Genomic DNA, 14,510 nt, shown 5'->3' with positions numbered 1-14,510 from the left:
TGATTGATTGATTGATTGATTGATTGACTGACTGATCAACTCATTGACTGATTGATTGAATAAATGATCAACTGATTGACTTATTGGTTTGTTGATTTGTTGTTTGATTGACTCATTGACTGATTGATTATTTGATTGATTGAATGATCGACTGATTGACTTATTTATTTGTTGATTTGTTAATTTGTTAATTGATTGATCGACTCATTAACTGATTCATTGATTGGTTGATTGAATGATCGACTGATAGACTTAATGATTAGTTGATTGATTGACTGATTGAATCATTAATTGATTGGTGGGTTGATTGACTGATTGATTGGTGGGTTGATTGATTGATTGATTGATTGATTGATTGATTGATTGATTGATTGATTGATTGATTGATTGGATGAATGAATGAATGAATGAATGAATTAATGATTGACTAGTTGGTTGGTTGGTTTGATGATTGATTGACTGATTGACTGATTGACTGATTGATTGATTAATTGATCAACTAATTGACTTATTTAATTTTTAATTTATGGATTTGTTTATTGACTGATCAACTCATTGACTGATTTATTAATTAATTGAATGTTCAACTCATTGACTTATTGATTTATTGATTGATTCATAGATTAATTTATTGATTAATTGAATAATTGGCTCATTGACCGATTGATTAATTGAACGATCAAGTGATTGAACTCTTGATTTAATGATTTGTTGATTGATTTACTGATTGACTGATTGATTGATTGATTGATTGATTGATTGATTGATTGATTAATTGATTGATCGATTGACTCTACAAATACCACCTCCAAATATGTCATGTAAAGACGTCAAACATTTCCAGCCTTAATGGATGCTTTTCTGTCATGTTGCTTTATACGTCACTTAAAAAAACAAATGATCTTTTTCAGTCCTTTGGCAGACAAATTAATCTAAAAATCAGCTAATTATATCAAAGATTTGTCCAAGTGCATAGGACTAGTGAGTTACAGTACATACAGGAGTTTCCTCACAGTAGCGTCCGGTAGCAGCTCTTGTCTGTATTTATAGAGCTCTGTAAAGGGGCTGATCTTTTTGGCCCGGTGCCTGCTCTTCCATCGTCAAATTTACAGGCCAGAGCGAGACCCCCGAGAGCCCCGGCACTGGAGATTTATGAGCCCGTCGGCGTAGAGCGTCCGGTGCCAAAAGACTGCAGGATCTGAGCCTCGGGCACCAGCAGAACTGGCTGACCATGGCTGAGATCAGACTCAGGATGAGGGAGAAATGAGTAGATGAGGAGAGCAGAGCGGATGCTTGTGGTTTTAAGAAGCTGGAGAGCTTGAACTGCCGGCCCGTCATGGACTTGAACTGCAATCCAGGTGGGTGATGTGGAAACTAAGGCTGTTTGACTGTGCAGTGCAGTGATCAGGAAGCTTTTATTGGACTCAACAGAAAGCTGTGGACAAGAAATCGAGGAGTATGCTCTGCTTTTACTTAACAGTTACATTTTAACAGATACATTTGAACTGCTCTGCTGGGATGGTGATGAGGAAAATGGAGTGGATCCTAGTTTCTTTAACAAGGTCAAAGCAAACAAGAAAAAACAGAAATTATATTATGTTTATATTATTTTCAAGATCTGAGGTCTACTATCTGCTGCTGCTTTCATATAGCAATAAGCATCATGTTAAATGGTGTTCCAACTCGCATTGTTACCATTTAAAACTGAATAAAGCCTATAATCAGTACCTGAGGGGATCAATATCATAGATGTTTATTCTGTTGATGAGCCGCCTGTTCTCAGGTGATGGTTTGGACAAAAACATAGCTCCTTTTAACATGGAAAATATTCCCTTTATAGCATGTTGTCATGTGTAGTTGGGACACAGTTAGGCGCTGTTTTGTTGGTGTCGTCAATCTGACAACCTGTGTTTACGTGGATTTGTTGGAGGAGGGGCTGGGTGAAAAGTGTTTTGAATTTGGAGTGCAATACCTAGTTCAACCACTGGGTGTCAATCTTTCATACTGCACCTTCAAATTAATACAGTTTTTACAGAAATTTGTTTTCTATTTTTCTCTGAAAAATGTTCTCTGCTCTCCTGCACGCTGTGCTCAAATCCATCAGCTCTATATTTCATTCAATTTTCTCTTTCTTTGTTCTTTAAATAACTATTTGCTAGTTCTCAGAAAAGCTAAGATGAAAGCCGGAGCTTTAGAAGACTTCATTCAGTCTCTGTTGTCGTTCTGCCTTTGTGGTGAGGTCTTTATTATTGGACTGATTTGGAGTTTGCAGATGCTGATGCCTGTTGGCTGGTGTTCAGTCTGTGAGTGTGAAGGAGCTGATGTGGCTCTTCAGGGTGTCAGCAAGGCTGTTTGAAGAGTCACTGAAGCTCAGCTGAATCACAGATACTATCTGTTGTTATTTTTTCTCGCCATTTCGATATTAGACTTGGATTAGTGTGTTTAAAATACTAATATCGTACAATTTAGTACGATGACGGCCCAATGACTGTTAGGTTTGGATTGGAGTTTGGTGCAATGCCTCCTTCGTAAATTTTTCGTACAACCGAATGCATACAAATTCATATGTATTACCCACTAAACTGGCAAAACATAAAATATTTACGTTTTCTCATTAGATCAAGCTGGAAAAACAGGCAAAAGTAGTTTTTTACATTTATTTTTGATGCACAAAAGTGTTCTTGGAGCTTCAAATGATTACAGTTAAACCACTGGAGTCACATGAAATGTTTTGACATTTTTGGTTCCTCTTCTGGACTTTGAAAATGTTGTGACCTTTGTTGTCTATGGAGGATGAGAGAGTTCTCCGAATGTGAGGAATTATGCTACGATCCTATCTTCATACTTTTCCATAGTTGTAGACAGATCCATCTTCTAGATTTGGTCCTCAGCAGACGTCTTGTCTACATTAGATACTCAGATGTCACTGTTTTCATCCCCTAGCGAGATCTGTCAACAGTTTTTGAGGGTTCTGCGCTGACCTGAGAAGGTTTTACTCTCAATCACAGCTGTCAGAGTTGTTTAGATGGAGACAGAGAGAAAGTAGGAGTGAATGGGATTTGTCATGATGTCTGAACAGAGGCTGTGATTGGTTGAGATAAGGTTGAAATGCTCCCCCTGTCAGTAAACATCCAGTTTACAAGGATGTTTAACGGTTGCAGTGACATGCCATGGTGAAACTGTAGCGGTCATCCATCAACAGAAAGGATGAGTTTTACTGACACGGTCTCAGCGTGGGAATATTAGACAGAGGAAAAGCAACACATCTTAAAGATAATATAGAAATAGATTTACAACACAGAGACTGCCTGCCAGAGAAAACAGTCTTAAATTAAATAAATGAGGTGCTAATGGGGAGAAATTTTGTGAGGCGTCCTTCTTCTGGGATTGTTTATAATATTTTAGAACATTATTTTCTGAAACCAGATTACCAGATATTTAGATATACTGTATGGTATGTTTTAATAAAATGATAAATAATTTTAAATACAATTATAAATAAAACTTTATAATAAATTACATATTTTTACATTTACAAGTATAGACTATTTAATTTATTCATATTTAAATGATATAAGTTTTTTATTAATTATTTTAATTCAATTAAAAATGTATTTAATTGCAATTATTTGTTTTTTTTTTGAACATGTATTAAATGGTTAGGAATATTAGACAGAAGAAAATCAGGGCTAAATGCACCAGACTTGACCTAGCAGCTTGTTCTCATCCTGGATCAGCAAACATGCAATGAACTTAGCCAGGAGGACCTTATTTAACTAGGTCAAGCCTTTTCTGTTATCTTGGCCTTCTTGATTCCAGTTTTGTACAATACACCTCTGCTTGTGTGATTGTTAATAATAATAAAATAAATAAATAAAAAATAATAATAATAACAGCAGCAACACCAATAATAATAGTTTGTTGACTGTAAAAAATAAATAAATAATAATAATAATAATTATATATATATATATATATATATATATATATATATATATATAGATAGATAGATAGATAGATAGATAGATAGATAGATAGATAGATAGATAGATAGATAGATAGATAGATAGATAGATAGATAGATAGATAGATAGATCTATTTTATTAGAGTATTAGAAGTATAAAATGTAATTTGTTTTTACAATTTTTAAAATTAAATAAATGGTATTACATATTATTAATGGTATTAAGTAAATCCAAATAAATAATTTTTTTCATTGTACTAGCATGAGGGGGGCGGCATGGATAAGTTGGCGGTTCATTCCGCTGTGGCGACCCCTGATTAATAAAGGGACTAAGCCGAAAAGAAAATTAATGAATGAATGAATTGTATTATTATTTAGGAAACACTTGACTTTGATGTACATTTGAGTACTGTCTGCTTAATATGTTGAGACAGACAGTCAACAGACATTTAACTGACTATAAGAAACTTTGCAAGTACATGTCAACTTACACTAACCCTAAACTCTAACCCCAACCTAACAGTCTACTTATAATCCAATGAGAATTAGTTGACATGTAGATTCAATGTAACTTAAATTAAACAAATGAACCATCCAAATAAAGTGTGACCCTTATTTATTTGATATGCATAAAAATTGAAACAAAATGTATTCAAATAATAATAAATTAAACATACTAAATAAACGTTTACTAGAACTTTACATTTATTACAACCTAGGTTTGGGGTGTATTGTTGTAAATCTGTATTGTTTTAATTATATAAAAATCCCTTAATAACTACAGATTATTTAGAGTAAAAAATAACCCTTGATATATTATTTCAGCTATGAAATGTACTGACACTGGTCGGTTTTCTGTTCTGTGAGTTGAAAAGTGTGGGTTGGTGAGGATTTGTTCAGTGTCAGACTGTGATCTGAGGGGGATGTAAGAAGGTGACGTCCCCTTGTCTACTTCTTCTTACCTTGCTTTTCTCTTATAACCCTGTCTTTTATCTCCTGTCAGGCTTGTGATGTGAAGAGATGTTAAGTTTCAGAGTCAGTAACCTCACACCTTTGAGTTTTCATTCTGACTCACAGCCAAGAGTCAGAAGGTCAATCAGCGCCCTCGGCTGCTTCTGAACATGGTGTCATTTCACCTTTGTATCTGCACAGCTGCTTGGCCAGTGGCCCAGAATGATGAGTGACGACAGAAATAAGACATTAATCTAACGGTGTTTCTGTTTCAATTATATTTTTGTGGAGTTTACAGAATTGTATTTAAATTTTCCACAAACAAATGCACTGAAATTCTTTCCATTCCCACAGCACCATTGCATTTCTCTTTCTCTGACACTCTAAACATTTTTGCAACCATAAATCAACAACTTTTATGTAATGTAATGTGTATTTATATAGCGCATTTATTGGATATGGCCATATACTCAAAGCACTTTACAATCATGAGGGGGGGTCTCTCCACACCACCACCAGTGTGCAGACTCCACTTGGATGATGCGACGGCAGCCACAGGACAACGGCGCCTGTGCGCTCACCACACACCAGCTATTGGTGGAGTGGAGAGACAGTGATAGAGCCAATTCGGTGAATGGGGATGATTGGGAGGCCATGATGGGTAAGGGCCGATTGAGGGCATTTGGCAAGACACCAGGGTTACACCCCTACTCTTTATGAGAAGTGTCATGGAATTTTTAATGACCACAGAGAGTCAGGGCCTTGGTTTAAAGTCTCATCTGAAAGATGGTGCTCACTGACAGTATAGTGTCCCCTTCACTATACTGGGGCATTAAGACTCACACAGAACACAGGTTGAGTGCTCCCTGTTTCCATCACTAACACCACTTCCAAGAGCCACCTAGCTCCCTCATGGCTATTATACATAGTATTGCTACTCTGAAAAACACTTAGCAAAAAGCAAAACCCTAGCAACCAACTGCAACACCCTAGCAACCACATATAGTGCGTAATTGAAGAATTGCAACATTATGAAAACACTCAGATCACCCTTTATTTCATCTAGCAACAGCATCTACATTACATTTCTGTAAAATCTACATGAAACACCTTAGCAACTGCTTTGAAACTACTCACAACAACATAGCAACCACCCATAACCCCTAGCAACTGTACTGCAGCCATGTAAATCAACTTAAAAACTTTTAAGGCTATTGTATGTAGTATTGCTACTCTAAAAAACTACTCTTTGAAAATGTTGCAAACCAAATAGCAACACCCTAGCAGCTAAACACAATACCCTAGCAACCACATTTAGTGCATAATTGAAGAATTTCAACAGCCTGAAAACACTTAAAACGTCCAATGTTTTGTCTAGAAACAGCATGCTGCAACTACTCATATTCCTGTGAGTAGTTTCAAACCAGTCGCTAAGGGTTTTTATGTACATTTAACAGAAAACACCTTAGCAACTGCTTGAAACTACTCACAACAACATAGCAACCACCCATAACCCCCTAGCAACTGTACTGCAGCCATGTAAATGAACTTAATGTACTGCATGTAGTATTGCTACTTGGAAACACTTTGAACATCTTGACAACCAAATAGCAATACCCTAGCAACCAATTGCAAAACACTAGCAACTGCTCACTGCAACCAAAGTCTCTTAAGGCAAATCATTTCACTTAGCTGCCATCTTTGAAATGCTTCTCGTGCAGTATGCTCTGGCATTCTTTCTAAATGGGAAAAACACATCTTGCCTAGCAACTGCTCTGCAACAACTCAAATCACTTTAGTAACAATACAACTATGATACTGTATGTAGCATTGCTAATATAAAAAACAATCTAAACATCTTAACAACCTAGCAACAACCTCCCTCACAATTATTCTGCTGCCTCGTAAATCAATTTCACAGCTTTTATACTTAATATTTTTAATATTGCCACTCTAAACACGCTTTAAACACATTGACAACCAAATAGCAAAACCCTAGCAACCAACCACAACTGCCTACACCCTATTATAACCGCTTAAATCATGTTATAGTTTGTCACAATCACCGGTGATCTAATTCTTTCAGATAACTGGTGTACATGCAGATCACTGGAGAACTATATACACACACCACACTAAAGAACTAAATATCCAGTCATGCACCATTCACACACACCTGTTCCAGGTTCCATTGATTCCACACATATACACAGCCGGAAGACCGTTATGGATCGATCACATGGACTTTAAATACAAAGCACACACACACACCTATGCTGAGTCTTGTTTAATTGTACTGTGAGTATTACAACGCGTTCCCTTTGCCTGTTTTGACCATTGCTTTGTTTTGTTAGTTTACATTGCTTGCTGCCTGTACCGATCATTCACCTGCTTAATGACCACGACTCTGGATTGCCTGTATACATCTGTTTGACCTGGTTATTCTTGTTAAAATGTACCCTGCATCTGGATCCGGACCTCCGTTGTCAACATCCTTCAAATGACAAGTTTTTGTTTAAAACATTGCAGCTTATCTGAAAACACTCTGAACATTTAGCAACCATATGGAAACACCCTAGCAACCACAATCAAAGCCCTAGCACCTGCTCTGCAACAACTCAAATCACGGTGTACAGCTAAATCAGGCAAATCACTTAAAGTCATGCAGTACAGCTTTGTATGTAGCATTGCTAATCTGAAAAATGATCTTAACATTTTAGCAACTACATAACCATGACCCTATCAACCATACACAACCCCATAGCAACTGCCTAATAACCTTACGTCCAAAATGCAGTGCTCAAAACACATCAGCACCTTTCTACAGACAATTTCTTGCCTCCTGCTTTATATGCTAAACTTTTGAATTGCGTGACATAAACAAAAACAGCAACAACAAAGTGGCGAGTGTTTTGGTTTGTAAATGGTATGTTATTGCTGCGATCTTGCTGAGAGAGAATGAGGTAATGATATTACAGGGTGTTTCCTAAAGTCCCGAAGCCCAAATCAGCGAGCGTCAGCATTTTCTCAGCAACTCTATCTAAGCCCTATCTTACTGCAGCTCTCAATCCCACAATCCCCGCTGTTCTGTCAGGCTCTCTGTTCTGGCAGCTTGCATGGCCCAGCAGCTTTGCCAGAGCAAACAAGCTGGATCTGGGCCGGTAAAGCAGACGGGAGCACTTGGGGCTCACAGTACAAACATTCTTATCAGCTGTCTGAATGCTGAGAGCCGGACGCTGTATAAGGATTGTTATAATATGATCAGTCAGTGTGTGTGCAAATACAATATAGCATTATGGAAATCTATCTATCTATCTCTCTATCTATCTCTCTATCTATCTATCTATCTGTCTGTCTGTCCATCCGTCCGTCCGTCCGTCCGTCTGTCCGTCCGTCCATCCGTCTGTTCGTCCATCTATATCCATCTATCCATTCATTCTTGCTATCTTTACTATATATTCATTCATCCATCCATCCTATATATCTTCACTATATATTCATCCATCCATCCTATATATTCATCCAACCATCTATTCTATATATCCATCCATCCATCCATCCATCCATCCTATATATCCATCTATCCATTTATTTTAAATATCTTAACTATATATTCATCCATCCATCCTATATATTCATCCATCCATCCTATATATTCATCCATCCATCCTATATATCCATCCATCTATCCTATATATCCATCTATCCATTTATTCTTAACTCTTAAATATCTTTACTATATACTGTATTCATCTATCCATCTATCTATCCATCCTATATATCCATCCATCCATTCATCCTATATATCTTTACTACATATCTATCCATCCATTCATCCTATATATCTTTTCTATATATTCATTAATCCATCCATCCTATAAATCCATCGATCCGTTCATTCTAGATATCTTTACTATATATTCATCCATTTATCCATCTTTTATGTCCATCAATCTATGCATCCTATCTTTATATTCATCCTTCCATGCATCCTAAATATCTATAGTATGTTCATTCATCCATCCATCCATCCATCCATCCTATATTTCCATGCATCCATCTATGCATTCATCCTATATATCCATCATTTATCCATCTATCCATCTATTCATCCATCAATCATCCATCCATCCATCCCTCAATTCATTCCATGGATCCATCCATTCGTCCATCCATCCATCCATCCATCCATCCATCCATCCATCCATCCATCCATCCATCCATCCCTTAATTCATTCCATAAATCCATCCATTCATCCATCCATCAATCATCCATCCATCCATCCCTCAATTCATTCCATACATCCATCCATTCGTCCATCCATTCGTCCATCCATCCCATATATCCATCCATCCATCCATCCATCCATCCATCCATCCATCCATCCATCCATTCATGCTATAAATCTATCCATCCTATATATCCATCCATCTGTCCAATATATCTATCCTATATATCCATCCATCTCATCTACTGTACGGTACACAAGGCATAAAGTACATCCAGTCGGTTGTCATCACAGAATAAAGCCTGGCAGGCTTATCGGCTGTTGTTGTAGGGCTTTATTCTGCAGAACTACATCATAAGATGTAGAATCTGACACAAAACATTGTTCTTAGCCATATAGCTTATTACGTATTATTCAGCCACAAGATGATGCCAAGCAAAAAAACAGCAACGTCACAGACAAGCATATATATGGATATGAACATTTTCACTCATGGTCAAGATGGTGTAAAGTACTCGAATGAGAGTACTTAGTTTCAGCGGTTGTTACCTAAGAATATTCCTTGGAATGCTATAACTGACCAATCAGAATCAAGTATTCCAATTAATGGTGTGAATACAGGTCTTCTGTAGCAAGTTAGTGCATTTTTATTAGTTTAAAGTCCCTGTGAAATAAAAAAAAGTATTTTTTTAGATATTAGAATGAGTATGTTCAGTTTGCATACACTGTCCTAAGCTAGTGTGCACCAAAACAGTGAGAAAATTAGCATTTAGATGATTTAAACCTCTCAGTTGTCACTTCCGCCTAAATGTATCAACGATTTTTGGACGTCAACTGATACTTTAGTTTTTCATCAAATCTCCTGACCAATTAAATGCTCTCTAATGTCTGACATGCCCCACCCCTTTAAGATGCTTCTCATTTTCTTTTCATTTGATGCGCTTTAGCTCAATCACTCTCATGATGAGTTGTGATAAAACAAAACGCTATTGACGTTTTTATAAAGGGGAGGAGCTACTATATACCCAGCCCTGTCTTCATGTTTCAGTTAAAATTACATCACACATCAAACAAAAATGCTCTTTACAGGACATTTAAGTCCTGCTAAATGTCATACAGAACATATATTCATGAGAGACTTTAGGTTTTCAGTTTGCATACACTGTTCGCAGCAGTTCGCCAGTAACTTACTGTAAATCAATTACAGCAAAACTACCGTCTACACATTCACAGCACCATTTATCTTGCTGTATGCATTTACAGCATTGTATATCTTTACTGTTGAATATACAGTAACAATGTGACTTTAAAATACAGTAACATACTGCATACCTGTCCTACAGTAAAATACAGTTCATATTACAGTTAAATACAGTGTAATTTACAAAAAAAAAAAAAAAAGGTTAACAGAGTAGTGCTTAAGATAAAAAAAATACTTTAAAAACAGCAGAGCACTGCTTTTCCTTACAGATATTTCTTAACTTCATATTTCAGGGGTTGATACAGTTGGCATTGATTGATATTGAGATTGGCCTCAATCTATGTCTGTTGTCTGACAGCTGGAGATATCGAGCTCTGTGTCTTGTCTCCAGAGTCCTATTGAATCGATCAGGGCGTTTGCTTAAGGGATTCTCCTATCAACATCAGTATGTACATTAGCATTCACTTCTGCCTCCGGGTGTCATGTTGACATTGATAAATCATAAATAACCCATGCTATATGTGAAATCCACAATCACAGCTGTCTTATTGGTGATATGGGAGATATTTGTCTCTCGTATTGATTTGAAGTTGTATTTCAGGACAGGGTTGCAGTGGAAACTGTCTGATAGATTGATGTGCGCGGTGTCAGATTGTTGCTCAAGGCTCTACAAAGGAATTTGATCCCGGAAATGGAAATGTTCAAGCGCAGTGCAGAAATGAAATGTTTATGATTGTGTGAATAATGATCTCTGGAGCTGTGCATATAGGGGTTTAGGACGGTTTCTGCTTTGTTTTCCCTTCCCGCTAGAGAATGAAATATTATAACTGGGACACAAAAGTATTTCAACTTCTGTTTCTTAGATTTAGATTTGTCAATTAAAATCTGAGCTATTTCAGATTATCCTATATAGAAATATGACAAATGTTAATATATGCAAATGACATATATGACATAGAAGTTCAATTTTGGATTTTATTTATGTGTGTGTGTGTATATATATATATATATATATATATATATATATATATATATATATATATATATATATATATATATATATATATATATATATATATATATATATGTATATATATATATATATATATATATATATATATATATATATTTTTTTTTTTTTTTTTTCCAAAAAGGGCCACTTACATATTTATAGATATTTTTTCAACCATTAGAAGAATTACTAATACATACATAAATGTTCAAACATATTAGCTATGATTTGAAATATATTATGATATATTATTTTTTTAAATATCATAATATATACTGTTCATATATGGCCATATATAACAACAGTAAATATTATTCCATATCGAAATATAATATATCAAAACATATTTGAACATATATGTACATATTTGTAATTCTATAGGTTGAAAAAATATATTAAGCTGCCAATTTTTTTTAAATTTCTAATACACTACCTGACAAAAGTCTTGTCGCCTATCCCAGTTTTAAGAACAACAAACAATAACTTGACTTATAGTTGATCATTTGGTATCAGAAGTGGCTTATATTAGAAGACAAAGGCCTCTAAAACATGCTTATATTAACAAAATAAATATGATCATGCCTTGATTTTTAATTATTTAATTAGAACAGTAAGGTGTGACTTTTTCCTACAGTAGAGAAAAGTTTTGTCATTTAACAGAAATAATGTACAGTTTAGAATATAAAGTTACATTTATTATTAAATGCCTCCTCCTTCATCTTACTCCAGATGTGCTCAATAATGTTTATGTCTGGTGACTGGGCTGGCCAATCCTAGAGCACCTTAACTTTGGTTTCAGGAAGTTTGATTTTGAGGCTGAAGTATGAGAAGGAGCGCAATCCTGCAGAAGAATTTGTCTTTCCTGGTTTGTAATGTAATGGGCAGCACAAATGTCTTGATACCTCAGGCTGTTGATGTTGCCATCCACTCTGCAGATCTCTCGCATGCCCCCATACTGAATGTAATCCCAAACCATGACTTTTCCTTCACCAAACTTGACTGATTTCTGTGAGAATCTTGGGTCCATGTGGGTTCTAATAGGTCTTCTGCAGTATCTGTGATGATTGGGATGCAGTTCAACAGATGATTCATCAGAAAAATGTACCTTCTGCCACTTTTCCAAATCATCAACTAGAAGTCAAGTTTATTTTTGTTGCTCTTACAACTGGGATTGATGACAAGATTTTTGTCAGGTAGTGTATATGTTGCATATAAGACATACGTTTAATATATGTGAAAGCAGCTTATAAACTGATGTTACATATTCGCATACTGTATATTTCCATGTGTCATTTTTCTGCATGGGACTTCACAGATTTAGATCTTAACAGATCACAGATTTAGATCTTAAAAAGTGAGCTGGGCTTCAGCATTAGCTCTCTGCTTGTGCCTTGTCAATGTGATCTCAGGGGAAGCATGGGTAACTGACACAGCATGTGCTTGTAACAGGTGTTTATTGCGTTAGTCTGTCGCTTGCAGCTCAGGGGTTTCCTGAAGAAAGTCCCGTCTGCTATATAGGGATTATGTTCAGTCTTCCTGTCAGTGGGAAACGAGAGTCTCTCTTCCGATAACACAACACAGTATAGCACAAGCAAAGCTAGCCTGCTAATCCATTACGTCATTAAAAGTGAATCAAGCAAACATATGGGACATGCTTAAGTGTTTAATTCAGGTGTAAGCTTATTCGTTTTTGCATTTATTTACAAACTATTATTATTCCACACACAAAACATGTCATTTGCTCTTTGTTTAAACTACTTGACTTGTTTAAATTGAGCTGAAACAACACATTTTGTGTGTGTGTGTGTCTGTGGGGGGGGGGAGGATTTAATTGTTTTATGTTCAATCCACTAAAATTTGAAGAAAAAACTAATTAGTTAACTTGATTCCTTTTTATTTTTTATATATATATTTTTTTACATTATATTTGATGACATTCTAAGCACTATTTTTAGCTGGATTAGCTTGTTAGATTGTCATCATAATGACACATTTAATGTACCAAATATTTCCTAAAGATTTAGAATAAAGAAAAATGAATAAATAATAAAAAAAAATACAAATTAATTACATCATAAATCATTAGAAACAAATAGGAATCTGTTAAAGTTTTTAATTAAAAATTGTAGCCTATTGTAGCCTTAGCATATAAACTGATATTCAACTTTCCTCTGTCAGAATTTGGCTATTTGAATAATAAAAAATTAAAACATAATATTATTAATAAAAGAGCTTCACAATTTTTTCTAGCCTCTCTTGTAAAAAAAAAGTACATTTGATTTGATTGAAAATTCATGGATAACAATATATATTTTAATATAGTATTTTGCTTGGTCTTAAAGCATTTTTTTCAATGGATTAATTTCACTATTTTTGATGGCATAGCAGTCAAAATAAGACAAGTGAGCGCATGTATGGGACAAATTCAGGACCTTTGAGGAGTGGGTCTTTCAAACCACCCAAACACCCCCTGCCTACGGGCCTGCATAGTTACCATTAATAAGGTTACACTTACCACTACTTTTTTCAGGTTGGAGCTGGAATTCATGTATATGTTGCGATGTCAGTTCAATGACCAGCGTGCATTGCATTATCAAACTATTCTGGTTGATATACTTCAGTGAAAACAGACTGAACTTGAGGCCAGGTGACCTACAGTAGTCCGATAAACTCACTGCACAGACAGCATGACCGTCCTTCTTGGAACCGCAGATAGACATGGCGTGACCGCAGTATAACTTGCACATCTTCCTCGTCTTCAGCCATCTATCCAACAAAGGCAGCCGTGCACCCTAATCTAAAGCAAGAGATGCGTCTCTATAGCAACCTCTCGCGACACAACCTCTCCAATGTGTCGCCTTGCGATATTTGCAAACAAAACAAATTGATCATATTTATTATCATTTGAGAGTAACGGAGGAACGCCGACAAATGTAGCGAAGTAAGAGTAATGATTTCTCTCTAATAATTTACTTGAGTAAGAGTAAAAGTAAACAAATTGAAATGTACTCAAAAAGTACACGTTACCCAACAATTTCACTCAAGTAAATCTAACAAAGTAAATGTAATTTATCACTACCCACCTCTGTTCAAAATACAGTACACTGTAAAAGATTGCTGTAAAATTTACATTATTACTGGCAATTTTGGTT

At 35.7% G+C, this 14,510-nt stretch overlaps 1 protein-coding gene across 2 annotated transcripts in view; it reads left to right on the top strand.

The window, feature by feature from the left end:
* Nucleotides 1–14,510, top strand: part of arhgap24 (Rho GTPase activating protein 24) — a 224,546-nt gene that overhangs the window by 132,903 nt on the left and 77,133 nt on the right. The window contains exon 1 of one of the 2 annotated variants that reach the window (XM_021469007.3): nucleotides 1,130–1,358. The exons of the other annotated variant lie outside the window; for it this stretch is intronic. Coding sequence (XP_021324682.1) covers nucleotides 1,337–1,358 — 22 coding nt within the window. The 5' untranslated portion in view covers nucleotides 1,130–1,336. Of the gene's footprint in view, nucleotides 1–1,129; nucleotides 1,359–14,510 lie in introns of those variants that run through there. 2 annotated transcript variants of the gene reach the window in all.

This window comes from Danio rerio, chromosome 21 (genome assembly GCF_049306965.1).
Source record: "Danio rerio strain Tuebingen ecotype United States chromosome 21, GRCz12tu, whole genome shotgun sequence".
NCBI classification, from domain to species: Eukaryota; Metazoa; Chordata; class Actinopteri; order Cypriniformes; family Danionidae; genus Danio; species Danio rerio.
The sequence above is the reverse complement of the archived record's forward strand: the minus strand, read 5'-3'. Positions and strand labels throughout refer to the sequence as shown.